This window comes from Mauremys reevesii, linkage group 2 (assembly GCF_016161935.1).
Source record: "Mauremys reevesii isolate NIE-2019 linkage group 2, ASM1616193v1, whole genome shotgun sequence".
Classification (NCBI taxonomy): Eukaryota; Metazoa; Chordata; order Testudines; family Geoemydidae; genus Mauremys; species Mauremys reevesii.
This window is the reverse complement of record NC_052624.1, coordinates 103361864-103377042: the sequence shown is the minus strand read 5'-3', so window position 1 is coordinate 103377042 and position 15179 is coordinate 103361864. Positions and strand designations below refer to the sequence as shown.

Here is a 15179-nt window from a genome sequence, read left to right as displayed (position 1 = left end):
AAGATAAGCAGATTTTTGCTCTGGTGCTAGCATTTATGAATAGCAACACTATACTGACAAATTGTCTAAATGCTCTAAAAGCTCTACTCACAAATGACTAGAGTCTACAGCAGGGGTGGGCACACTGGGGTATGGAAAGTGTATGGCGGGCCATGAATGCTCACGAAATTGGTAGGGGTGAGGGATGGGGGGTGAGGCCTCCGGCTGGGGGTGCAGGCTCTGGGGTGGGGCCAGAAATGAAGAGTTCAGGGTACGGGGGGGCTCTGGGTTGGCATGCGGGGGTGAGGGCTCTGGGGTGGGGCTGGGGATGAGGGGTTTGGGGTACAGGAGGGGGCTCCAGGCTTGGACTGAGGGGTTCAGAGGGCAAGAGGGAGATCAGGGCTGGGGCAGGGGATTGGGGTACAGGGGAGGGATGTGAGGGCTCCAGATGGGGGTGTGGACTCTGGGGTGTGGCCGGGGATGAGGGGTTTCGGGTGCAGGAGGATGCTCTGGGCTGGGACCAATGGGATCAGAGGGCAGGAGGGGGATCAGGGATGGGGCAGGCTGTTGGGGCACTGTGGGGAGGTGGGGGGGGAGGGCTGGGGGGGGCGGGCTGTGGGGTCGGGCTGGAGATGAGGGTCTTGGGGTACAAGAGGGGGATCTGGGCTGGGATTGAGGGGTTCAGAAGGCAGAAGGGGGATCAGGGCTGTGGCAGGGGATTGGAGTGCGGGGTTGGGCTCAGGGGTGCAGGCTCTGGGCGGCGCTTACCACAAGCAGCTCCTGGAAGCATGTCTCCCCTCCGGCTCCAAGGTGCACCCAGGCAGCTCTGTGCGCTGCCCCGTCAGCAGGTGCCACCCCTGCAGCTCCCATTGGCTGTGAACCACAGCCAATGGGAGCTACGGAAGGAGCAGCGCCTGCGGACGGGGCAGCGTGCAGAGCAGCCAGGCCACGCCTCCGCCTACTACACTGGGGCTGGAGGGGGTCAAACTGGGGGAGGGGAGGGGTCATGCTGGCTGGAGCGCCGGAGCTGGACAAACCCCTGACCCTGCTCCCCTGCTGGAGCTGAGGGACGGATTAAATGGTCTGCCAGGCTGGATATGGGCCATAGTCTGCCCACTCCGGTCTACAGGATGGCTTCATTATTAGCCACAGTTCTCACTGGCTGACTCACAACACAGGCTTAAAAATGGCTTGACCCTACAAGATGCTTAGTTCCCTCAGCTCCCAGTGACTTCTATCGCTCAGCACCTTGCATGGTTTGGCTTCCCAGTACACTGCTGCCAAAATCAAGTACAACCCAGCATGGTACTGCTTTGTGTTTTGTGATCTCTCGTTAGCAAAGTGAAACAAACCAATAGCTTGAATACAAGCTTTTTGCTGTACACACAAATCAGGTTCCATAGCAATTTTTTTAAATTAAAAAGGTAACATTTCAGTTCCAAATGCAAAACGTTTCAGAAAATAATTCCACTCCTAATTACTGCACTATGACAGATGGGGAGGTTTCCTGTGTTAATTTTCATTCTCTGTGGGTACAACACTGTTGTCTAGTACTACAGCATGCATTATCCTGCCAAGAGGCCCTCTTACAATGGCTTTAAACACTATCGGACAAATTCAGGCCTGGTGTCACTATACTGTAGCCAATGGAGTTATCTAGGAGATTAATTTAGACCACCATTATTAAAAGACAATTCTTTTATCAAACAATAAAGAATGAGATAGACAATGGGCTGGATTCTGATCTCACTGATGCCGGAATAACACCACTAACTTTACTGAGGGCCTTTTATGAAGATCATCTACAAGTATTTGAAGATGGTATAGAAAGGAAATTGAGGCTACATAACTAGGTATAAGGGGATTAAATTTAAAAAGGGAAAAAAAAGAAGTTGACTTAATTTCTTATTGATGAATTTATCAGATTGTACAACAGTCTCCCAAGGGAAGTTGCAGGAGCAGCGTCAGATGAATCATTTAAAACTACAGTGGACAAAGAACTTCAGGATAAACTGTGGGGACTAATCCGCGCACGGGCAGGAGGACAGACTATATGGGTTAAAATGGCTTTCACATCTCTAACTTCTATGGTATTTTCGTAAAGAGACAAATAATACTGACTAGATGTGGATGCCCAGCTGAAGATGGGTTGGGTAAGGGAAAAGAAGAGCATGAACTCAGAGCAAAAAAGAATAAAGCAGGAAGTAAGCTGATTAAAATGTTGTTTCGATTATTATTTGCTCAGCTCCTTTGTGCAGCTAGCCCTGTAATTTCCTTCACTACTTTACAGGCTTTAAGGAACTTAAGACTTGCCAACAACTTTTTCACGGCAAGTCACAACTTGCCAAGCTGAGATGCATCTTACAGAGAGTGGGGTAATATGGTTTAAACATTTGAGCTATTTAAGAAAAGAAGAAGAAGAAATTTAACTCATGGGCGAGGGTCATTCCCAATCAGAACAGGTTTCCCTAATCTTAGATTTTTCTTGGCAAAATGGCTTAAAAATAAATAAATCAAAAGCCACTTGCAAGTTTCAAGGCCCTATTGTGCTCTCCATTACGCCAGTTAAAGCCCACATACTTACTCTAGGTTTGGGAGAAAAGCGATCATAAAAAGCATCGGGCTTGTGTTTCTAAAGACCAGTTTAAATAGGTAACTGCATACCACATGGAATAGCAAGCACAAAATCAGAACTGTATTCCTCCCCAAAGTTAGGCATCCTACCTCCACATCTTTAAAGGAAGCTTTTGGGGATTCAAAAAAAAATTTAGAAGGTCAAGCACTTTGGCAGTTTACTGTAAATAACCAGGTTTGCCAGATGGATATGGATTGCTGCTTGTTTAGTTTTACTAAATAATAGGGCCAGACACCCAACTGGTGCAAATCAGTGGACTTCAGTGGAGCTGATTTACACAAGCTGAAGATCGTACACCCTACTTTGTCTGAGGAAACTCCACTTTGAAAACTTGGCTTTAATAACTCTTGTCACAGAAGCTTGGGATTTCTTCCCACCGCACATGATAGCACAATCCTTGTATACGAAAACACTGGGTAAAAATAATAGTTTTAAAATAGCTATGTTTGTGGAGCTTTTCTTTTGGATTCCAGAGCATGATATTCTTATTTCATGCCTTAACTACATCTAAATTGCTACACCCTGATAAATTCACTACTGCATGGCAATCTTACAGATATGCAATCTTGCTAACATTTCTTGCAGATGAATTTAAAAATGGAAAGGGGGAAAAGAAACAGTTCTCCATTTAATTTCTTACAGGCATGTCCAGAATAACAACAGATGTAAGGGATGCGACTGTAAAGCTAGTAGTGAGCACTGGGACCATTTGTTAAAATGTCACAAAATCATAGAAGTCTCACACATTCACTCCACTCTTATACATAGTTTTGCTCAAAGTGTGTGAAACACACACACACAGCAGTCTAGCATTTAGGTGTAAATTTTGTTTTTTTAAAACAGCCTTAAAACATACTCTTGTTTATAAAAAGCTTTAGAGGGAAAGCACAGGACTGCTGGGAAATCTGAATTCTATTCCTGGCTTTGCCACTGAGTCATTTGGTGACCTTGGGTAAGTCACTTAAGCCAAAAATTTTAAACTTGGATGCCTAAAATCAGGCACCCAAATCCATATTTAGGCTCTCCAAATAGGGTCTCAAATGCCTAACCCCTGAAACATGTGTGAGAGAATTGCAGCATTAGGGTCCAACCCTGCAGATTGTTTATTTTGCAAACTGAAGGCCCTCCACATCTTTGTACTTCAGTTTCTCCATCTGTATCATGGGAATGATAGCACTGACTACCAAACAGGAGTTTGGGGAAACTTACAGAACCAATCCAAGAATGTTCTGAGCATTTTTTACTCCCATTGAAGCCAACGAGCACAGAGCTGGTTCAGCATCTCCACAGAATTTTTTGATGCCTCCGAGGTTCAGGCCAGAAAGGTGCTTTAGAAGCACTCAGTATTATTAAAAGTAAGACAATAAATGTTTTATTTTAGAAATATTGGATCTTTACTTTTCTAGAATATTAGCTAAAGGCTAATATTAGCTAAAGGCTTCAGAAGCTTTAGGGTTATTTTGAGCGGTAACTCTATGGTCACTTACACAGTAATGCAAGAAGAAAGAAATAAGATTGTCTTGACTGAAGACTAGAAACCTAATTCTCCTTTCACTTATGTCACTTTTAAACTGGTGTAAAGTCACTGAGATTGATGAAATTTCTCCCAATTTACACTGGCTTAAGAAGAGAATCAGACACAACGACTGGAGCTAAATGCAGCTAAGCTGATTTACACCAGCTGAGGCTCTAGCCTGCCACGTCAGAAGCAAAACCTTTTTCCTTGTTTTCTCATCAACTGGCAAAAGTGGAGAACTACAAATAGTGGTTCCTTGGGGAGATCTTTGTGTGATAGTGGTGAAAACATTCACACTGGTCTTTCATTCTCCCTTAACTGTTAGACCCAATCTAGAACTGAAAAAAAAAACCAGCAGGATAAACACTGCTGGTTAAGTGAGATATTATCTGTGTTTTCTGATTCTCTTGTACGGGCACCGGATACTGTTTGGTTAAATGTATGTCAGCTCTCTCTTCATTTCAGAACTGCAACTGCTTGCCTCATGAAATATCACTTTCAGGAGAAAAAAAAGGGTGAACTCTGAGCTTATCATAGAGCATTTTGGTTCCTTTAGGAACTAGCAGTGACTGAATTCCAAGAAGTGGGAACATTTGTGTTGCAAACACAAAGGGCCTGACTCTGATCTCACTTATGCCCATTTTATGCTGTGTTGGCCTGATTCTCCACTGACACACCTTGTGTCCGTTACAGCCCTGCAAGTAAATGGCTTCCAAGTACTACCATTCTGATTTGACAGGGCTCTTACACCTACTTTACAAAGTATGAATAACTATACCAAGCGAAAGGCAGTGGCTCATCTAGCCCATTGGCTCAGATTCTACAGTGGGGCTGAGGAGCACTAGGCACAGTGCAGGAGAAGAGTACCATGGTAATTTACAGCTGCAGTTATGACCCCTCAGTCCTGGGGCTGTACAACTGCCAAGCTCGTCCCCAACATATTACAGCAGCCTTGCCCTGCAATTATGTCCCTGGACGCATACGGCATCCCTAATAGGGCATGATTCCCTTCATCTCATGCCTACTGGCCAGCAGAGCTGGCCAACCTTATGGGAAGGAAATAAGTAGCACCCCTTAAAGGTGTGTAAGCAGCATGCAACTGCTCCTGTGATCTCCAGAGAGCATTCTGCCCCCTCACCCCACCCCCCAAGCTGTTCTTCGTGGCATGAAAACTAGACCATGCTACTGTACGCAGCATCACATACACAATAATATCAGATGGAAAAATAAGGCATTGAAATGATTTATTGAATCAGCCTTTGACCTGTAGCCTTTGACCTTTCACCAACATCAGAATACTTTACCTGTATTAATGAGGGCTCAGTCAAGTACTTGTGGGGGTTAATCCAGTAGGCTGTTGCCTTTGGAATACCCTGTGCACACACAGCTCAGATCACAAATGAAAGCAAGTGTAAGCTATTCTGTGGCCATTTGATCACATCACCAACACAACTAACTGTTCAGCAGAACTGACAGTCTCTGCTCCAAGAGAGCCCAAGAGTAAAAGATCAATGGGTCATTGGCACAGCAGAGTGGAGAGGTTTATGCAGGGCATTTGCTGTTGGCAGATTATATCAGGGAGCTAAAATTCACCTCAGAGTTCACTTTTTTTGAGAAAGGAAAATCACCACCAAAGAATCTTACTTTTTGTCTCACTTATTGCCACCTAAGGATGCTGCGGAAATACTAGAAGTGGTACTAATCCTTCAGCATTTGGAGAGCTGGAAGTATTCCCCTCACTTAGAAATACTACTGGAGTTCCCTTCAAATCTTCCCCGCAAGGAAAGAGGCCGAGAGTGTGGCCTCCTAACCCATGAGTCAAAACAGCCTCCCGTCCCCTAGAGAGCTAGCCCACCACACTGCTCCTCCTCACAGCAGCATAGCTTGTGTGGGAGTGATGCTGCCTCTGGCCAGCCATGGCAAGAGGGAGCAGATGTGGAGTTCAAGTTAATGCTATTTTAAGAAGCATAACATTGGGTGTGGATATCCACTAGGATACGTGCTGCCATAGAGGCAGAGAATGATACAACTGTCTCCAGCCCCCTGGAACCCAGCAGAGCCCAATCCTCATGAGGCACTCATGTACGGGATTCTGCAGCACATAGAATCATTGAATTTGAATTAGAACACAACTAAAAGCTCTAGTCTAAACAGATCCTAATAATTTTGTCTATACAAGGAATACAGGATCTGTGCTCCATTGCTTTTCCTGTTGAGCAGTGTATATGCCAAACTATACACAGATAGCAAGTTTTTAATTATTTCAATATGCAATAAAACTTTGATGATCAATATATTTAGTTATAATGTAAAAATGATGATGATGATGATGATGATGATGATGATTTGGGCGAAATCAACAAACCTATACAGAATAGCTGGAAATTTTCTGTTGAAAAGTGTGATGGAAAATGGCTTTTTTTCTTTTTTTGTCAAAACAGAAAGTTCTATGGGACACATCTATTTTATTTTAAACTTATCAGGTTTTCATCTAAAAAATAAAAAAAATGTTTTTTCTTTTCTGATGAAAACTCAAAAAGATTTCTAAAATTAAATTATATATATATATAAATTTAGTTTTTTAGAAATCTTTTTGAATATATATATATATATACACACACACTCACAAAATTTAGTTCTGCATATATATAATTTACTTTTTCATTTTTCCACCAAAAATAGATGAAAATGATATTTACAGTTTTCATCTAATTTTTGGCAGGAAAAAATGTCCTCACCAGCTCTAAGGTCCAAGGCCATTTTATGGTCACATACAGCTGTTTTTTAGGTACTGATCCTCGAAACACTTATGCACATATTTAATTTTAACTGTGACAGTTGTCCGTTAAAGTGAACCACCTGCTTAAGTGTCTGCAGGATGGAGGCCTCAATGAACAAAGGTGGCCTGTTCTAGTCAGCATACTAAAAGTGAAAACTAAAAGTCATTTTCCATTGCTGTTGTCAAATATTAGGGAACCTATGAAGAGGGCAAACTATATGGCTCCTTTAGACTAGAGATGGAGCACTATAGTATTAAGAATAGTATTATCTTGATAATTATATTTTCAGCCTTGCCAAGGTACCAGTCCTATTCCCAATGAAGTCAATAATAAAACTCCCAATGGGAGAAACACAAAAAGCCAAGGGCCTGTAGAATCCTAACTATGATATTCATAGGGCAAATTTTAGAGGCCTAACTCTTCCAAGCAACACTTAAACATTCTTTCAATGCATTGACACCTGGGAATAAAAGAGTTCTGACCCTTAAAGTCTAATGCCATTGGTGCTATGGCTTTTACTATCTACCCAGATATTTATCTACCCAGTCTTTATTTCTTAAGCCAAATTGAGTTATAAAAGATTGGGGCGGGGGGGGGGGGGAGGAGAGATTCCATAAACCTACTTGGTGAGCAATTTTTTAAATTAATAATTTCCCCTCATGACTGAAGTTTATTTGTCCTGAAACCAGCATGTACCAGTCAATCTTTTGTTCACTCCCCCGTCCCCTCAAAATACCCTCCAACGTGAGTCTGGCCATGCTTCAAGGATGTAATACTGTAGGTTTAATGCAAAACTACTTATATTTTCCTTGGCTTCGTTATTTATAATGTTCCTTTTTAAAAAGTCTATGCACTACTAGGTTTGATATTAAGTGATACCATTAATTATGTCCTGCTTTCCACCCTGGCATTACAAAAGATCCAAAGCAATTATAATGACAATAACAACAACACTGCACTCTGGTACAGAGATTAACAGGAATTCAGGATTTTCATCGTAGATGTATTCTTTAAGGATCTCACCTGAAACCTGAGACATATCTTGAGCCTCATCTGTTTCCATTTTCCTCAAGTAATCTAAGAAAGAGAGGAAGAGCATTAAGTTAATGTGAAATACAAAAAACAAGACAAAAAGTGTGGGGTGGGGGGAAAGAAAAATCCTTTGCTATTTAACTATGAGATTATCTGGCAAGAATAATGTATTTTTCTCTTTATTTTCCTCCCTGCATACCTGGGTATCAGACTGGCACAGACCTTGATCCTTTTAAAAACAGCATTACAAAGATTTATAAAAATATCATTACAAGCACAGGAGGACCAAATTTGTTATTTATTGTTAATTTCCTACTGCATAATAACCCAAAATGCAAACTGACTGCAACAAAATTAAGCAGAAAATTAAATGGCCCTGGGTCATTGTAGGCACAGAATTCATTCTCTTGGTTGATCCATAGTTATGTTCTTTCTAATTTACTGAGCATGCATCGATGAACCTTGAGTCAGCTTGGTGACACGCGTACAATCAGCAATCAAAAAACGAAGCAATTTGCTGAAGAATGTCTCATTTACCCAGGCAGGGCTGCATATCTGAGCAGCAACCGCCACTGCCTCCATTAATAATGAATACACCTCAAGCAGTGGCAGATGGGCAAAACAGCAGCTTCAGTCTTGGGCCCTCACTCTTTCAGGAGCCCTTGCTTCAGACCACATCAGCTTTCTTCTACACAGGGAGAAGTAAAGCTCCCTAAAATAGCAAAACAAGCCCAGGAGACAAAGGGAACCCAGGCCTTCCTGTTTTGCTGACAGATGGCTGGCTCCACAGATTGGTAACAAATACTGGGAAGCTACTGCCCTTCTGTTGCAACACATAATGTTCTGAGCATAAGTTGCGAGTGACCACAAACTCTGGGGAGACGCACGCTGAGGATTAGTGGATAGAAATAAAATTAAAGTTTTCACTTGGAGCACAAGCCTACAAGTCTGAAGTCTCAAGTGCCTACGGTGGACATCTGGTAGCGCCTTGGATAATAAATGGCTTACTAGAGCAGGTATTCCCAGCACAACCTGATACTGAACTTTCTGCATGGTGCTGGCAACTCAGGTAACCTTAGGAGAAAAAAGTTCTTTAACCTGTAAACTCTGTCTACTACAAGGCTTTGGGCCATGTCCTCATCTAATGTAAACTGTCATAGCTTCTTTGACTTCAATGGAACTATGACAGTTTACACCAGCTGAGAATCTGGCTCTTTTGACGTCATTACATTCAAGGCACCACCACCACCAATCTAGTTTTCTGGAATCAGAAAGGTGGCAATGGAAACCCATTTCCATGAACGAGTTAGAAACAGGAGGATGATAGTGGTTGAGTTACTGTACAAAGAGTTATAAAACTATATTGATGTTTGGGGAAAGTGTACAATATCCATTCTTCTCAAATCCTCAAACAGAAAGAAAGAAAGAAAGAAAGAAAGAAAGAAAGAAAGAAAGAAAGAAAGAAAGAAAGAAAGAAAGAAAGAAAGAAAGAAAGAAAGAAAGAAGCCATCAGTAATGTTGGGGATAGTAACGTGATACCAAATAAATGGCAGTGGAAAAGCTTGTAACAGCAGTAGGCCTATTTAATTCTCCAATGAATTTTATGGACTTCCCAAGCAACATTTGTCTCAGAACCCACACAGTGCACTTCAGATCTAACAGTCTGCTCTTCAGACATATGCAAGTCTCCCTTTCATGTCAATGGAAGCTTTGTGCACAAGGAAGAACCCAGTATCAGTGTGCACATCTGCTTGTGTGGATTTAAGAGCAGACTTTTACCCTCTGCATTTTGCTACAACGCCTTCAGTCTGTCCCCTCCAACAGGCATTCCACCCACTGCATAACTGCCATAATGCTACTAAACATACCAGAACGTTTTGTTTTGCTTTATTTCAGTCCCAAATTTTAGTCCCAGCCAAAACAACTTGTAAAAAAATCACTGCCTAAAATAGATTGTAGCTTTGCAAAACACAATAAGCTTCCTCCCACCCAACAATTTACATCAACTTATATGGGACAGAAGAGATTTCAATTTGTCCATTTTTTAATAAAGATAAGTAGTCAGTGGGAAATACAGCCTGTCTTGAGGGAGGGGAAATCCAGCATCATCTTCTAATTGTAACCTGTTCAGTTACCGGAAATATAGTATGTACTGGTAGGTGGGACTGTACAAAAGCCCAGTCTCCATATACACACTCCCTTAGTTCTCCTGCAAGGGTCACTGAACACAAATGAAGAAAAAGACATTCCTATGCATTTCTTGGTGCCTTAGATGATCATCCAGCTGTTTGATAAACATAGAGTTTCATTGTGGCATGGTGAACTCTAGCCAAACAAAAACTCTAGAAAATATACAATGGAAGAGAATCCTATATGTTAATTAAACAGTGTCTCTAGAATAATTCGAAAATGCTTCAAGCTTTATTTCCAGGGCTTCAGAGAAGACAAAGCAAAATATGGGGGGTTTCTTCTTCCTCAATAAATCCACTAAAGATGGTCTCTTCCACAAAAAAGGTTATTTAAATAAGAAAGTTTCTATTTTATTATTCCCATAATTACCCACCTTTAATATGACAAACCAAAAAATCCCAACATTTCTGCAGCTTACCAAGTACTGAATCATTCCTATTCTCCCAAAGCATGCTCCTTTTGCCTTTTAGCTGGAGTCAGATGCGGAGTTACATTTACAAAGGTTTCCCAATTTCTAAATGGGGAGGTCCCCTGGTTGAGATAGGAGAGGACTGGAGGCTGGGTGTTCTTGAGGAGAGATCCTCTACACTGCAAAATGCCTCTCCTGGGTCTGTGAAAGCCTAGATTTGCTGACCTTCAGTACATTCTCTCAGGCTCACCTCTTTCCCCGAGGCTTTTTGGGAGAGACAAGAGATTAAGGTTTTGGGATGAGTGGATGGGCAATATCTTAGTTTGGTTCGGAAAGAGGAGGGAATGTCTTTTTTTAAATGGTCTTTTGGAACTCAGAGCTAGTCTTATGTGCGTTCAGCACCCACAGCATCAATCATTCAATATATTTAAATTGATTAAATTAAAGCAGGTGATGCCTAATTTGAAGGGGGGAATAATAGTGTAATGCTAGTGTATTCAGATTGTAAGTACCAGTGAAATCCCAACCAATTCCAAAGAAAGCTTTAGGTTTGCCAGGAACACATGACTGAACCCTTATCTAAGTGCTGGGACAATACGTTTTTTGTAACCCTGAACTGGTAAAAAGGTTTTAAATTTTTACCTAGGCATAATCTCCCATTGGGCCAAATTTTTGTGTAATGAGAGCACTACCTGTTCAAGCAACTTTTACATGGGTATATGCCTGAGTAAGTACTGATGATCTGATCTTGCTTCCATTGAAATCAATGGAAGCTTTGCTATAGACTTCAAGGGGAGCAGGATATAGCCCAGAGTAAGGACACTAGGATTCCCCCCACCAAAGTTACGATTTAAGACTGGATTTTGAATGTTATCACAGGTGGACACAAAAGGATTTCTTCAGAAGTGTATATGGCATGAGACATTGGGGGAAAGTACTATTATTTAGTAAAAGGAAAAAAATTAACAACCAACCCCTTGCAAATTTTCATAATAATTTTAAACTCATTGGGCCAAATTCACTATAGGCATGAGTGTGTGCAATTTCACTGCCTTCTACACAGTTGCCCCTGCTTAAGCCAACAGTGAATGTAAGCCAACATTTTTAAACGTCAGTGCCTAAAGTTAGACACCTAAGTCCACATTTAGGCACCCAGATAAGGATCCATTAACTTCAATGGGAGGTGCAGGTGCTCAGCACCTCTGGAAATTCTGGCCTCTTTTATTTAGGTCCCTAAATATGGATTTAAATGCTTGGGCCATTACAAAAAATATCTACAAAGCCCTTTAAAATATTATACAGTTTCTTCAAATCTCCTTAGAAATTGAATCCAAACCAATATATTTTCCTCTTAATAATCTAGAGACTTGACTGCAAAAATTAATTATAATGCTTTTGAAAACACAACATTGTAAATCTTTGGATCATGACATTATTAATCCTAGAGAAATGCACACTAAAATGGAAGTTCTATATTGGTCCTGTTTTACACAAAGAGATGCTTTAAATAAGAAAACAATTAATTTATATACACACATACACAGAAATTGTACAGGTTGCCATCTAGTCAAATCCTGTGTATGCCGACATGCACATGATTTCTTTTCCTCTTGTCAACTCCCCTCTACAACTCTGCCTATGCAGTGTTCATGGGAAATGCACACGTGTATGCCAGCCACATCATGTTTAATTTATTATACATGCACAATTTTGAATGTGTTCACATGGAACACTTAACCTTTCATAGTCTGAAGAAAAGTTGAGTGGGACAAGGTCTGCCCTCAGTTACTCCCATGCAACACCATTCAAATTCAGCAGAGTTGCACTGCTGTTAGTGAGAGGAGAATTTGGCCCAATATGTGCATTGTAGACTCTGAGCTATTTTTTTCCCCACTGAACAGTCAAAACAGGCCAGATTAAGTATTCACATCAATTACAATTCATTGCAGCAGGGTTACATCAATGAGGAATTTGGGCCCATAAGTTAATGGGATCCTTTAGGATGCTGTCGGGGAAAACATCTCTATAAGGGTAATTTTCCTATTTCAGGATGTTGCCCTTCAAAATACATCAAATTTTTCTGCAAATGGAGTGTTGGTGTATTATTTCATCTCATATTTTTCAATGAAAAAGTAAAGGTAAACCATATACATTAAAGTACTGCATTTATAACGTGCTTTATACATTCAAAATGATGTACAAGCATGAGGGCTCAGTCCTGCATCCTGTGCAACCAAAACTTGAACTGAAACCAATGGGATTTTGGAGTGTGAAGAGACTGCAGGATAAGGCCTATTGCCTAATTGACTCCAACATACTATCCCAATCCTGCTACATTTCCACATTCTTTGGTTTAAGCCCTTGGGTAGTGACTTCAATAGGACACCACATGTGCCCATGTTAAGTACATACATGTTTGCAGGATCAAGGCTTATATTAACACACTCTAGGCTAGATCCTAATCTCAAATACACTGATGAAAATTTGGAATAACACTATTGACCTCAGTGCAGTTGCTTTGGATTTACACCAGCACACCTAAGATCAGAATCTAGCCCTCTGTTTATATACTTCTTATTTGATTTTGTGAAGTATGAATAGGGCCCAGGTAACTACATTACCTTACACTCCTCGCTACTTGTTTCCTACCCATTTTGTGGGATTTTTAAGCCCCAGCACCTAAGTGGAAAGGTCTCAGAGATGCACAACTAAACAACCACATAGCCAGTGATACTGCTCTCTGAAATGATGTGCACAATTAAAGGGTAAGAGCTTTTAAAGAGTTTAAGGTAGTCAGAAGAACAAGTCCCATTTACAATTAGTCTTGTGCTCCTAACTGCTTTAGGCACTTTTGAAAATCCCACCCAAAATGCATACAGCACACATGATGGCTGAACAGGGACTCTTCCATTGCTATAATCATGGGCTAATAGGTCTATTCTAAAAAAGCATAACCTCCCCCCCACAACAAAGCCATACAGGGTAAGGGCTGATTTTGCAACCCACATTTACGCAAGCAGTAAACAGAACTCATTTGAGTTAGAATTGCAGGAACTGGCTTTAAATGATTGCTGATGTTATTACGATGAGTCTCCTTTTTTGTGGTCTTTGCAATATAAAAGTCTCAGTGGCTCTTGATCAGACAGGATACAACATAAAAAAACATAGCCAAAGCAATGCATCTCACGTGAGTCGTAGCTTCAATAATACAGAGAGAGAGGTCAAACTCGATAAAGCCAACCCAGATAGCTTCCCAGCAAACCTGGTACCATCAAAGAATATACCATTCAAAGTATTTGAAAGCGTATGCATATTAATGGCATGACTAAGCGAGGAGTGGCATGTACGGGTCCACAATTAATGAAAAAAGTCAACTGTTGCATGCATCTGCATAACTGCAGCGTAGCTGTATCTTTAACTGCATCAAACGGCTTCAAACTGCAGAATGTTACTGAGATAATTCCCTCAAATCTGCTAAACCTGAGGTTTGGACCAAAGACCACGGAGAGATGATGAACTAACAAAGAGGAAAAACCCTGTAAAAGTATTTATCTTTCTATTTTTTTCTATTTTTTTAATGCATCTACTGTAAATGAGGTCATTTTGTTTTAAAGAATCCTTTACTGCCAAATTGGGTAGATGAGGAAGAAGGCAAAAGAAGGAAGATTATTAAGTTTGAGTAAATGTAGCATATTCTGAATCAACTGAGAAGGATGTGGTGGAAATACTTGTAGAAAATTGCTAAAACCTGTAAACTGGTTTTAATTAAAAGTGTTCAATATCTCAACAAGCAGCTGATAATTAACTTTATCACTGGTATTTAATAAAGTAGACTTCACAATCTCTACAAATGACGCTACTTCGGAACCATTTTAATTCTATTTTAATTTCCTCCCCATCACACTACTCAATATAAATAGTAACTAAGAAGAAAAATAAAGAGTCCCTTCTAAAGACAGAAAATTGAGCATCACACTATGGATTTCGCTATGTTTCCAATAACAATTAAAAATACCTTCACTGCTATTAAGGGACTTTATAAAAAGAAGTTTAAAACAAAGATCAGTCCTTCCCCCTCGCCATCACAATTTCTCTTCTACCCAGTCTGCATTCATTATTTTCCCAAAAGTCTAGAGAGGCGTTTATTTAATACAGTCATTTTTCTACTCCTGGCAGGTGTAAATTCTGGTTAACTATGGGAATTGACAAAACAATTAGAAATGGTACAGTCAACATTCAATTGAGAGTCCCTGTCTATAAAATGAGGGAGGCACTGTAATTCAAGACATGAGAGTAAGGAAATAATAATAATAACTTTGCTAAAAGCACAGATTCAAAATATTTATATATATGGCACTTGTGAAATTAATTTCCATGTTAGTGAACAATTGTGAGGGTCTGAAAAAAGTTGAAACAAACATCCTATATAATTCTCAGTTCTTTTGGAATTTGTTGTAAGAGCACTGAAAATGGTGTTTTTTGAAAAAGTATATACATTCCACATATAATCTTACTAGCTTTCTATTAGATCTATCAGTTAAATCTCTATTGCAGTATATTATGAAGGGAAGGAATACATATCTCCCTTTTCATTCACTTTGTATACAAGTTCTTGCAATTTTCAGATGTCCATACCTG

General features: G+C 40.5%; 1 protein-coding gene across 9 annotated transcripts in view; it reads right to left on the bottom strand.

Annotated features, from left to right (window-relative positions):
- The window catches only part of IKZF1 (IKAROS family zinc finger 1), a 105826-nt gene that overhangs the window by 75599 nt on the left and 15048 nt on the right, over positions 1–15179 (bottom strand). For 8 of the 9 annotated variants that reach the window (XM_039524410.1, XM_039524408.1, XM_039524409.1 and 5 more), the window contains exon 2: positions 7934–7987. In XM_039524410.1, coding sequence (XP_039380344.1) covers positions 7934–7973 — 40 coding nt within the window. In that variant the 5' untranslated portion in view covers positions 7974–7987. Of the gene's footprint in view, positions 1–7933; positions 7988–8479; positions 8500–15179 lie in introns of those variants that run through there. The other variant, XM_039524406.1, reaches the window with a different exon arrangement.